Source organism: Apus apus, chromosome 7 (genome assembly GCF_020740795.1).
Source record: "Apus apus isolate bApuApu2 chromosome 7, bApuApu2.pri.cur, whole genome shotgun sequence".
In the NCBI taxonomy this organism is placed as follows: domain Eukaryota; kingdom Metazoa; phylum Chordata; class Aves; order Apodiformes; family Apodidae; genus Apus; species Apus apus.
The window spans coordinates 2,032,897-2,046,138 of NC_067288.1; the positions used below are offsets into that span (position 1 = coordinate 2,032,897).

At 42.2% G+C, this 13,242-nt stretch overlaps 1 protein-coding gene across 4 annotated transcripts in view; it reads right to left on the minus strand.

Moving 5' to 3' along the window:
• C7H1orf21 (chromosome 7 C1orf21 homolog) overlaps positions 1 to 13,242 on the minus strand; it is a 106,143-nt gene that overhangs the window by 49,542 nt on the left and 43,359 nt on the right. For all 4 annotated transcript variants that reach the window (XM_051624406.1, XM_051624407.1, XM_051624408.1 and 1 more), the window contains exon 2: positions 11,466 to 11,672. In XM_051624406.1, the coding sequence (XP_051480366.1) occupies positions 11,466 to 11,559 (94 nt within the window). In that variant the 5' untranslated portion in view covers positions 11,560 to 11,672. The remainder of the gene's footprint in view (positions 1 to 11,465; positions 11,673 to 13,242) is intronic.

Here is a 13,242-nt window from a genome sequence, read left to right on the forward strand (position 1 = left end):
GCACAACCTCCAGATACCTTCAACTCCCATTTGTACTTAAGATCTGGGGAAACTCTGTATATAAGATGCTATTGAAAAAACAGACACATGATCATATAATTAAAGACTTTTGTTCACTGGTCTGTAATTAAGAAGCCAAAAAACAGTGCTGGTGGTGTGCACTCACAACTGTCTTTCAGCTACCCAGACTTCTCCTTCCTGAAACTATGTAATTCATATATATCTCTCTCTCTCTCTACATATATTGATATCTACATACACACACTTTTTTTTTTTTTTTTCTTTTGCATTTAATTAACACATAGCTTAAAGCCAGATGCCAGGCTGTTCACAGAAAACCATTTCTCAGGTGGAGATTATAGTCACAGTGCTCTGCAGGAAGGATACTCAGTAAATGCAATTATCTAGCCCACTAAGAAGATGAAATTGAGAAATGAAAGCAGGAGAGGAAACAAGCAGCCAAGAGATTAATTAAAGGAATAGACAGGAGGCAAAAAAGGGTCTGTGCCTTGAAAATATTGCTGTTTGTATGAAAGCACTAGGTAGGTTTTTGGATCAAGGTTCCACCATCCTGCCCCAGGATCCTCACACCTCGACAGGGAGCAGCACAGGGCCAGCCCTGCACAGTGCCTGCTGCATCTTGAAGGAGCTAGAAGTTCAGCATTTCCAGTCACTTACTATATTTAAACACCACAAACTTATCTTTAAACAAAATTGCATGACTCTGTCCTGAAGAGAATACCCTTCACTGCTCAGAAACTGCAAAAGCAAAGCTTGAAGAATTGGCTTCATGGCCACAGACCTCTCTAGTGGGAGGGAGAGACTAGAGAACAGAGGAATGGATGAGGAGCAAAACTGCAAGTATAACAAACCACAACACAAGAAGGGCTAAATCTGCTCCTACATTCCAACTAGGTGGTAAAAAGCTAGGAAGCTTGTAGGCAGTGATGGTAAGACCTCCTCAGCCACAGAGGACAGGAGGCTGCTGTCCTCTTGCTTCACCATACTGCATCCTGGATCTGGAGAAGCAGTCACCTGGGCCAATCTGGACAGCACACTGCAGCCAGGTTGGGAAGGCTACTTCAACTTCATTTTACTGCTCCTTTTCTAAATTCTCCCTTCAAAAAAATCCAAACAAACAACCAAACCAAACACACCACACCAAGCACTCAATATTTCATTCTTTTCAGGTTTTTCAACATGAACTGAACTCCCACTCTGCTGAGTCTCTCCCAGCCAGCATCTGTCTACATGCTCCATTGCTAAATATTTATCATTTTAGTGCAGAACCTGTCAGGAACTATTCAGATTCCTGAAAAAAGCCTCTTAATTGACCATTACTGTGGACATCCCTTGTACAGGAATGGAGGTCCTGCCCCTTACAGCCCTGCTAACGTATCCACCAATTACTCTAGACACCAAAAACCTCTCCTGAACAGAGCCACCCCAACAGTTTCCTGAAAAAAAATAGTCATTATTATTGCAAATACATGACAGGGGGTCTTCAGTTTCCTTGTCAATAAAAAAGCTGACTCCTCTTAACAAGTAATGCCTTTCTCCATCAGTCAACCATTAAATGAGATTGTTGCCCCTCAACATAGGACTTGAAATGGTTTTTCACATCCTTTCTTTCTTCTTAATATTAGTCTATCAAATCTTCACTTCTCGTGTACTTCAAAGAATATTTGTACATTGACAGCTATTTCACTTTTATTAACTGCATTATGCAAGGGACAGAATAATTACCCAGGACCAGTAATGTTCTGGAGATTCAAGACGAGCACAAATGTCTCCTCATTGCTAGTATTTCTGTAAACCAAGAGAGGGGGAGGACTAATGAAAACTTGATTTATAAAATACAGCACTCATTTCCAGATGCAAAAGATACAAAAGTTAATGACATTACTTTACTTACAGGCCATCTGAAGAGCTACAGAATTAACCTCTTGGAGAGATTAATATTTCACGCTGGTTACAATGCTCAGAGTTCATTTGCTATCTCTGAAAGATGCCTACTTCCCCAAGCAGCATCCATGTTGCAAAAGCTTTATCTAAAGCCCCCAAAAGCAAACACCTACCACCCACTCAGCATCGATGAAAGCCTATTGTTCAAGCAATCAGTGGTAATGATGGGAACACCCAAGAAAATCCCAACACTGGGCAGGGAGGGCCTGCCTGGCTCACAGCCATGTCCAGTCACAGGAGATGTCTGGTTTAACATCTCCATCTCACCATACACACCAAGCTTCTAATTAACTCCCAATTCTCTGCAGCACGGTGCTCTTCCATGCTGCCTCATATCAGTAACAATCTCCTCCCTTGTCCTGCTGTCACCACAAACAGTAGAACCTGTTCAGAGACCAGAAGTACTTGTCCCTGTTCTCTGCCTGCTGTCTTGCAACCACACTGCTCTGTGCAAATAACACACAAACGCACACATTTAGAATATGCTGGAAGAGCAAAGGTGACTGGGTGGAAAAGAACATGGCATTTTAAAAAGCTAGTGATACTCCAACGTCTCCTCCCCTTCCCTACGGGCAACACTTTCTTTTAAGAAAACAAAATATCATTTTGTGAGAAAAGGCAGATTTTAATAATAGGCTAAAAAAAAAATCAAAATAAGAAATGTGTGCTTAGAGCATTTATATTAGATGAGCACTTTCAGCCCAAAAAGATCTCAAGATGCCCCCAGTTCCTACAGTTAGAAATTTTAGATATACTTGATTTTGAAATACAGGGGGTAAAATGTATGTAATTTTAATACATACAACCATTAATACAATTTTGGAGACTTCCATGAAAAACACCTACACTTCCTTTTTTTCCCTTTGAATAGACCAAGATCATTCCTGAAACCATAAATCCTGAAACCTAGGTGACTCTGTGCTATTGCCCAGCATGGGAGAGCATGAAGTGCTCTGCACCTCTGCCACCCGAACAAGCCCTTGCAGTGCTCCTGTTACAAGAGCAGCAAGGAAAAATATAATTTAAGAGCACCCTAAATCTGATCCTTTTTGCCAGAGCCCCTCTCATACAGATAAAAAGAAAAGGCACACAGCAGGACATGATTACACCCACCTGGCAGAAGCCAGGCTTTGTTTTTTATAAGCTCATAGGGCAGCAATCTGAACACTTCCATTTATTTCCCATTTTTTTGGGGTGCAAGCTCAAGAGCACTATCTTTCTTATGACTTGGACCAGGAACTCCATAAGACTGCTGGGTTATAGGATATATCTGAAATACCCACAGCAGCAGAGTGTTTTGGAGAAGTTATCTATTGGAAAAATGGCTTCTACGTTAGCAGACGATGTTTGGCTGTAGATCAAGCACATCAGACCACGAAGCATTTTGGCAGCTGTTCAGAAACCAAAGCCTGACAACACCTAACCCATAAAGGCATCTTTTCTGTGTACGTGAGGGTACACAAACACTTACGAGTCAGGTCCCTTTTCCTTATGTTGAACAGGTATATCTACCAGTTGATATTCCTACTATAAAATTACAGCCTTGTGATGTTGAAATGAATACATACCCGTGCAGCTTCACAAGGCTTACCTGGGAATTGGAGAATTATTCCCCAGACTGAGGTTTTCCTGGGTAAATTTCAGCCTTTGCTCTTTGGGTTTGCTTTTTTTTTTTAAACTTTGTGGCCACCTTATACACCACTTGGAAAATGACAAAAGGAGCACGACAGTAATTGAAAGTACGTGGCATTTTTACCATGACTTTTCTTGTTTGTACCTACAGGTAAGCAACAAACACCAAAGATTCTGTCTTTAAGAGATTAAGTGAAAAAAAATAAGCTTGTCTGTCCCATAAAATAAACGGATTTCCTCCAGCACTGAGACTGCCAGAAAATACATCCTGGCTTCTTTCTAGCAAACGCCAAGGGCGGATGTACGCCCCTATTTATAGCACACTAATGCAATTGTGAGACACACACCCCATGTGTTGCATTTGTATTCAACTTGCACTACACTCTTCATCGAGCTAAGCAGCTTGTGGGAAGGGTCACTGCCAAGAGTGAAATTATGTTAAATCTGTCTGTGTATCAACTGCTTGCAGAGACTCAGGGCTGCCCTTGGAGCCCCCCATCCTCTGGCCCATCTCCTTGGGGTGCTCTGACACTGACAGGCAGGCTGCAAGAGATGAAAGCTTGCATTGAACCCAGGAGCAGGGAAGTTACAACTTGCCTGGGATTAATCCCTCCCCTCAAAATGGGGATAACAACTGTTTCTCCATCTTGGTTTATCTCTCTTTACACTAAAAATCCCCACTAAAGGTCTGATTGCGCGCGGCTCATGCCAAAGGCAGCAGGCACAGGGCTGGACACCCAGGCACTGCTGCAAAGCAGGTAACAGACACTGGCCACACCAGAGAAGGTCTACAGAAAAACACTGCATTTACACTGAGTAGAATGACACTCCAGAATAATCCCCTCATCTAATACCGTGACAAGGGGCCATAAACACGGCAAGACGATTAACCTCCAGAAGAAGATAACTACAGTCTGAAGGCTATTGAGTTAATCTCTGGACAACTGCTCCAAGCCCAGCTCTTTTTAAGGTGTCATGCAATTCCAAATTCATTCCTACTCAAGAGAAAAATTTACAGAATTATGGTTTCACAAAATTATAAAGGAGTCACCCTCTCTTTTCTCACTTTCCCTATTGCAAAATTATTGACATTTTCAACCGTTCCAAAGTTAAGTTAAATGCTTAAGCTAAATGTTTGATACCAAACCTCATACTAAGACTAAAGGGTTGTAAAGAATGATGCTTTGTATCACCTGGCTAGATAGCAAACATGGTTTAAACTACAGGGATTATTTTTTAAGCTAAGGGCCACACACTACTATATCAGCTTGGTCATCTGACTCACAAAATGATCACAAAAAGCAGCAACAAAAAAATAAGAACTTGTTCCCATAAATTTAGTCACTTATTCTGCTCACAGGTAGGAAAAGCTCAGCAACATACACATGGCAAAGCTCTGCTATCCATTTGGGACAGTAATGTCATTTAGGGTGTTTCTGATTTTTTTCAAAGGAAAGAACTGAAATAATAGGAGGCAGAACTCTAAAATATGAGCCATTTTTCTTTATTGCTCATTTTTTGTTTCCTGCCAGGAGAAGTCATGACTAAGAAGGGGAAGGCTTTATCTGGCAAATCAGCCACTCAGTTGCTCCACAGGTAGGGCCTCCCCAGAGCAGGACTGCAGCCCAGCTGAGAGGGCAGCAGTGCAAAGTCTCACCCTGCCAACGATGACAAACACTCCTCCAACATGTGAGAACAAGTGATTTATTTCTGTGTATCTGCTTGGTGGATCTGCTCCCTAGCACAGGCTTGATCACTGCTGGTGGACATGCCCAGCTTCCAAGGGTCAGCACTTTCTTCTCTTCTCTTGGAACACTGACTTAAACAAAATTGCTGCTGTGGCTGCAAGGTCAACGGTATGAAAGAGGTGGCAGCCCCCATGTGAGAAACAAAGACAGTGGCAGGGAAATATGACAGAGACCTCACTGTAGGTATCTTGTCTCCTGCATGGACAAGCTCTTCTGGCAAGCTCTAGCTCACCCCCATCCCTGCCTCCAACCTTGTCTCCTGCTGCTCCTCTCCACACTCCCTGGATGGATCCTGGAACGAGTTCACTGCTATGCCTGGGACCACCGACAGACCCTGTCACCAGCACCCAGCTCTGGCTGACATTCAGCCCTGGTGGGACTGCCCCCCATCAGTGAGGGCACTGGGGTCACCCTTGGCTCCCAGCTCAACCCCACATGGGACAATCCCACTCCTGCTACAGGAGACACCCCGACCCATTACACCTTCTACAAAAGGTTCTTTTGGTATTCTTCATATATCTCTATATATTCACTTGCTGGAGTGGCAAAATGAGCTTGTTTTGCTGCTACTCTCTGAGCAAACCCATGGCCCAGAACAGCTTCCTCCTCATACTGCAGAAGCAGCACCTTTTCCAAGAGAGCTATACAGAGGTGAGCCACTTCTGTTCACCAAATATGAAAAGTTTTAATTCACGTGGAAAACACCCTCTTTGCACGCATTGATCACAAATACGTGACCAGACAAAACCTGAGGGTGGGGTTTTGTTTTGATTTAATATTTTTTTTAAACCCTATTGCTTCCTTGTGGGGAATAAAATAGTAAATTATTAACTTAACAAGGGTGTTCTCTAGAGTTACACAAATACATCATAGACCTCGATAACAAATGCAATTTTATTACTTTTCCCACATGGATATAACACCATATGATTTTTGGTTCTGTTCTTCTCTCTCATTTCTTGAAATGTGTGTTTAGTACTGATCCATGTTTACTTAGGTAAGAAAGCAGGGCATCACTAAACCGAGTTGGAACAGAGTGGATAAAAAAATATAATTTCAAATCAATAAAAGTGAGGAAAAGGAGTCCAGTTTAATTCTGGAACATGCTTATCCACCGCAATGCACCTCAGCCTCACGCAGCAACATACTCCCCTGCCTTCTTAACCTTTCAACCACCAAAGTAAGACCTACTTTGTAACACTAGGTGCTGAAATCACGAGCAAGACAGAAGCTCCCCTTTGAGGAGCTCAGAAGCAACAGGAATTTAAGCAACGAAAATCTCCTCCTTTGAAACCCACAAGGATATTTACATTTTTGCACCCCTGAGACGAGGTGCCTACCTCCTTCCATGGAGCTCTGATTAAGCACCGCGTGGAATGAGTGTTTGTGGTTGTACCAGAGATTATTTGTTCACATTTGAAAGCGTCTTAAAAAATAGATTATTGCCTCAAAATACCAGTATGGCATTAGGACACTGCACAGTGCTGGTCCCCTTATGCATAATCAGAAGTGTCCCTAAATGAATGAGGTCTGACATTGCAGCAGCACGTCAGGGCAGCCAAACGAGCTGGAGCAACTGCTATTGGAGTGCTCATCAGATGACCAACCAAGTCAATAAAATAAACACTGCCAGGCAAGGAGAGCTGTGTGTTGGTGTGAAGCCTAGTGCAGCAAGACCTGATGGCAGCACGGGTATATGGTGAACATGACAGAAGTTACACTCCTTCCAGCTGCAGCTTTCCAGGCAGCTTCTGCTCAGTGAAGACAGCCACGCTGTCTTTCACAAGAATTTTTCATTCTCAATTTTAGCTTTTTATTTTTTCTTTTCTGACATCTGAGGGGAAGGGTGAGGTAACAGGAAGGTGTTATTCACTGAAAGCACTTCCAATGTATTCTACTGACTTTGAATTTTATCTAAAATCTTCCCAGCCTCAGGTTTTCAAATGGCCAGAAGACAAACTGCAGAATTTTGTGCACAAGAACTAGGTGGAGAAAGACAGGTTTAGGAAGTTGATCTTGTAGTAATGAAGGACATCTCAGTAATCTGGTAGGCTCACAAGTGTCCCGAGTAACAACCCCGAGCCTGAAGTTTTGAGTAAGATGATACTTCTAGGCCTGCCAATCAAGGAAAAAGCCTTCAAAACAAACTAATCTCTACAAAGCTTTGGGCATAACATTTTTGGAGAAGACAATGCATATTTAAGAAAGGTAAGTCATAGTCCCAAATTCTCTTGCTATTCTTTTCCTGCATACAGTTGTTTTAAAAGTTTCAACTATTTTAGCATCTTTTAGCACTTCTAATTGAAAAAAGTCAGAGCTCTGCTTGGGCAGGGGCCTGAGATAACTACATGGATGAGATATGGCAAGGAAGGAAAAACCTGACACTCACGAGGCAGGGGTTAGCAGAAGTGAGACAGACCCATGAGACATACAGGAAGAAAAAAAATATTAACATAAGAAAACTCACGAGGACTTGATGAAGTGTTTGGGTTTAAAACTGTGATCTCAGCCAGCACACGTGCTGTGGATGGCTAAGCTGAACTCTTCAATGTGGTGAGAAGGGATTCCTCCCTGTGAGATGGGCTGGTGCTCTCCTGACACTGCAGACTTCACTGCCACCACACAGGACAGGTCAATATCATCCCTTATGCAATACACTAACTTTCCTGCTTGGCTTTTGAACTATGGCATTTTCAAAGGATTTGGGAAGTAATACCAATACAGAAAAAAAACTTGACAAAAGACAAGTGAGAATAGGAGCAGAGCAGAGAGAAGGGCATGCACGTCTGCAGGTGACCTGACATCAAGTCCATCACACAGCTCCTCCATGCGGCCCATCTCTAGACCAAGGGTGGGGCTGTAACCCAAACCAGGAACGTTGCGAAGATGCCTCACAAGCTCTAGTGTAGCCAACCAGATACTATGTGCATCCACTGGCTTTTCAACCTCATTACGACACCCCAATGCTGAAGATTTCCTTTTCTTGCATTCCCCCAGCTGTCCTGAGCTGAACTGCTTTTTAAGCTCTTGAGCTTTGCGTTCAGCTTTATTTAGACTGGTTTAGCAACTGGAGCTGCTGTTAATAACAGAAATCCTATCTGGCAATTGCAGCATGGATATTCCCATTTTGCCAGAAGATTCCTGCCTGCCATGTTTACTCTCACTGTTGCAAGGCACTCAAGAGCTCCATATAAACACCTGGATTAGCCTCTCAGATTAATAAACAGATTATAAAATAATTCTTTTCCACAGGAAATCACATTACCAGTTACTTTCTTACACAAAAAATTACGTCAATCCCCTCCTGCTCAAATGAACATCCCATGATTTTTTAAAAAGCACAAATAAATCTAATCTACGAGATGTTATATTATTAAAACATATGCTGAAATCAACAACGCTCAAGGCTCTATCGTGGCATTTTGTTCTTCATTGGTATTTACATCATTATAGTTCTTATGTATTGCCTTGGAAATCAGCTTTGAACAGGAATGATGAATAAATGAAGATTTATTATTACTATCCTTATTAGAGGGATTTTAAAGTCATTAGAGACCAACAAGACATAATAATCATATTATATTCTATCTTCTCTAGAACATCTCCTTTGATAGGCCTGCTAAGTCAATTACTGAAACACATATTACAGCAAAATGCAGCCTGTCCTCTACAGTTTGGGATAAGATGGAAATTTTCATGTTTTGTTTTCAGTTAAGCAGAATGTTTGTACAGAATTCATGGGTTTTGTGGTGGGTTTCTCTGTTTTAAACACTAGTTTCAAATTTACAGTGAACACCTGGCTCAATGGGCCTGTTCAGTTGAAAAGAAGCTTAAGAGCAGGTGAGGAAATAAAGTACTGGAACACCATCTTAAACTGCAGTGACTTTTAAAAGTTAACAAAAAAAAAAAATATTCCTCACAGAAGCAATGATCTCTCAAATAGTCAACAGACTTGGATTCAACCAGCCCCACCAGGGAAAGAAGGAAAAAGCATCTAGAGACTCTGAGGAAGAGCAGAAGCAGAACTGCAGCACTCCAAGCAGCTCAGAAAATAGTCTCTGGATTCCAAATGACACCTATAATTGAAAAAAAATACAGACTGGAAAAAAAATATCTGAGTACTATATACCTGGAAGTTGTCTCTCAATATTCTAAAGCAGAGTGGACAAACATCACAACTCCTGAAGAAATATTTCAAAATGTTAAGTGGTCTTCTAGACAGGCCACCTTCTGAGGGCTTGGAGGGAGGGCTGCAAAAGAAGTGTGAGGCTCATGGCAGGCAAGCCCAAAAGGCAGAGGACAAAGCTGCAGCCTTGCTGGTGTTCCTAACTGCTGTGCAGCTCCTTTGCCTGCTTCTGCCCCAAGAGGAAGAGGAGTAAGTGCTGAAGGACTACTAGTGTGCTCCTAGCAAAGGAAGCCAAAGTTGGCAATGCAATAACAATGCTGTTCTGGCAACTTCTGGCTTTGTGCTTATTCTGGTTACCCTTCTACAAGTCACTTGAGTCACAGACTCCAACTCTTTGCTAAAAAAGGATCAGTCACTGAAGTGGATTGACAAACCATGTTCCTAAACTAAAGTATGTGCCAGAAAATGGTTAAAAGAAGGTACTATTTCTGCTATTGACAGGTTTCTGTAAAATAGGGGACAATTAACAGCCCTCAAATAGATCCCAGAATAGCTAAATTACTGCTGACACCAGTCCAGCTCTAGAAAGCAGGAGCACTTTAAAATCCCTTCAGTCTTCTCCATCCTCTGCCTCCAGAAGTTATTCCAGCCTTCTTGTCATTCAAATAATGATCTTTGGTCCTCAACATGCAGTTACAAAAAAAAATTTAAAAAGGCAGCAAGACACATATTGTCAAAGTTACCCCCTCACTAATTATCAGCTAAAATATTAACTCAGTTTCCTTTGAGAAACTAATAAAGCTTTTTTGTTCATGACAGCACTTGAAGCCTATTTGAAACAAAAAGAACACGCCAAAGTCACAATTCCAAACCAGCACTTCTGGGTGAGGGACCAGCATGGGAAGCTCCCCCAGCATTTAGATCTGAACCTGGATGAACTACTTTATTTCAGCTTATGCCCCTGGGGATTCTTACTTCGGGACCCGCTGTCAGGAGCAAGGTGACCCCCAGAAAGGTTGAACAAGTGAAATACCATCATTTTTGAAATGAAGGGGTGAGATTTTTCTGCTGCTAGGTGTGTCATTCCCAGTTCTACATAAACACCTGCTATAACAACCACCAATGAAGAGAAGTTTGGTGTACTCAGTAGCCATGTACCTATTTAAATAATAACAGTACCATGGTAGCCTATTTACAACTGACTTCACTTCCAGGGAGATACCTGGGCAGATCTAGAAAACTCATCTTCTGAGCAGACTTCCAGATAATTCCAAACTTTTCAGAAACTGAATTATTGTTTAGATTATTATCTAAAAAACACTTCACATACGCTAACAGAATCTGGGGGGGAAAGCAAGGGGAAAAGGAAAAAATCACAAGGCTGACTATACATTTTATCTTACACAACTTCCCTGCTGCACAAGTGTCTCTGCTAAGACCTGGATTATAGACAAGCCTGCCCATCTAGTGAAAGAGATGCTTTCATCCCACATTCAGAGCTTCCCAGTACCACAGAATTCCTCACAGAAAATTATTTCTAGTTTTATTGTACCCTCACACCCTGCTTGCTAGAGGATTTCAGAATGAATATTTTCTTGCTTTACAGGGCAAAAGTATTGAGGAATTATTTTTCTTACTGAATAGATTTTTATTTTTAGGAAATGAGTCAACTGTTTTGCTACCTAATGACAAATATATATCAGAGGCACATACATAAATACAAAGGTGTTGTGCAACTGGTGGTCTTTGACCTTTTCCAGGATGCATGGACCTGAAGACAGTGCAGTACTGCACATCATGTAGAATGTTCAGTTGCTACCTGACCTCTGTTTCAGCTGTCAATGATTCTGTCCCTTGCAGGGGCCAACTGCACTATGACTGTGATTTATTTTAACATGCATTTTACTTTATATTTTGTGGAAGGACAGGGCTCCCAAATATACCTTCCAGAACATTCACAATGTTGGGAAAAGATGAAATCCTGCGACACTTACCACCAAACACATCTCCGTTCTGATAGTTTTTCCCCTTCTGAGTTTCCTCTTCGTTTTGAACAGTAGAAACATGCTTGGCGGAGGCACAGCCCATAGCTTCATTCAGACAGCTCCAGCTGGACTGAACCACAGATCATGTCTAGAGACGCAGGCTCATGGTTTTAAAAAATAATCCACCTTCTCATGTGGTTCTCAGGACACTTTCACCTAAAGATGGCAGAAGAGAGAAAAATATTGTCAAAAGCTGACATCTAAATGTACAGCCTCAAGAAGACAAACGGGTTTGTGAAGAGAATTACAAGAGCACAAGCTGTCTCCATTGTCTTAGGTTGTTAAAACTGTATTCAGTAGACATCTGCTATAGGTAGATCAGGACACAGGCAGATCAATCCTGCCCTGGGACAGGAACTCAAAGCCTCTTCCAGCCATGTTCTTTAATATGAAGAAAGCCTCAAGAAAGCAACAGGCACACAGGTACTTCCCACCCACCCAGCTATTCCCACAGAACACAGGGGGGTTTTGGAAAGAAGAAACCAGCAAAATCTGCTCGTCCTGTTCCTTTTACCAACCTATCCATCAAGCCAGACTTCTTACTAAGTGTTTTAGTGATGAAGAGCTGCTAATTGCAAGTGTTCAGACAAAATACACCCCCTAAATCAATTAAAGATCTTACGTTAAAAGCTGTGAAAGGCGATAGCCAGCTGTGTTATCTTTTTTCTATGTGCTCATTACTTTACTGAGTCCATAAAACCTCCATCACTCAAAAAGGCACTATCCCCATTTTATGATGGAATAATACTCCCTGAGTAATCCAGATGTCAGGCAAAATAAAAGGAAGGAGAAAAGGCTAGTTTATAGCTGCAATATTATGTTTTGTTGGGGTTTTTTTTAATAATTAAAAACACAAGCTGTTTAATGACCAAATGCTTACACATTCAAACAAAACCAACTTCAAAGCTCGGTGAGATGACCTGGCTTGCCTTCCCACCAGTCAAACCTTTTGGAAGAGGAGAAGAGCTAGAGGAAAACAAGAACCAGCCCTTTTTGCCAAGTTGCTTAGTTCAGCTATAGCATAAGACCATACACACCATTTCTTAACTCTTCCCTTCTAGGTATTTACTTAAAAGGATGTGGCTCATTTTTACTCCAGGCTGACCACAATAATTTTATCTGTAGCAGCAGAAGGACACTCTTACCCAGGACACAGTAGTGTCCATCCCACCAGAAATGTACAACCCCAAAGAAAATCTTTGTTCTATTTCCATGTGTGCTCTGCATGCCTGCCTGTGCCAAGGCAGCACAGTGACACACCAGGACATGGCCTGGGAAGGCTTCACAGCCACCCTTGGAGCCAGTTCCCTGCCCAGTCCCAACAACAGAAAAACAAGGCTGTGACCAGTGGGGCCAAGAGCAACTTTGCTGCTGCCACTGCAGCCACAGGTCCCCTGACAGGAGGCTTTTCCTTGCAGGGGAAGGACTCTGGTTGCAAAACCACCTCACACTTGCTCCCAAACCAGCTTCCCCCTTCATCCTGCTTCCCACAGAAGAGTGCTTTTCCCCACCTAACGAGGGCCTTGCACTGAAAGGGTACAACATTTACCTGCCCAAGCCCTGTTCTAAGCAGCTAACCCAGCCCGGCACACTCGTACCTGCATTTCAGTTTATGTTCAGTACATTCCCACACACGTTTTCTCCTTTTTTCCTTCCTCCTACACACACACACTTGAGCATGAATTTCTAATTCCACAGCCAGCTTCTCACCTGGAAACACAGGACT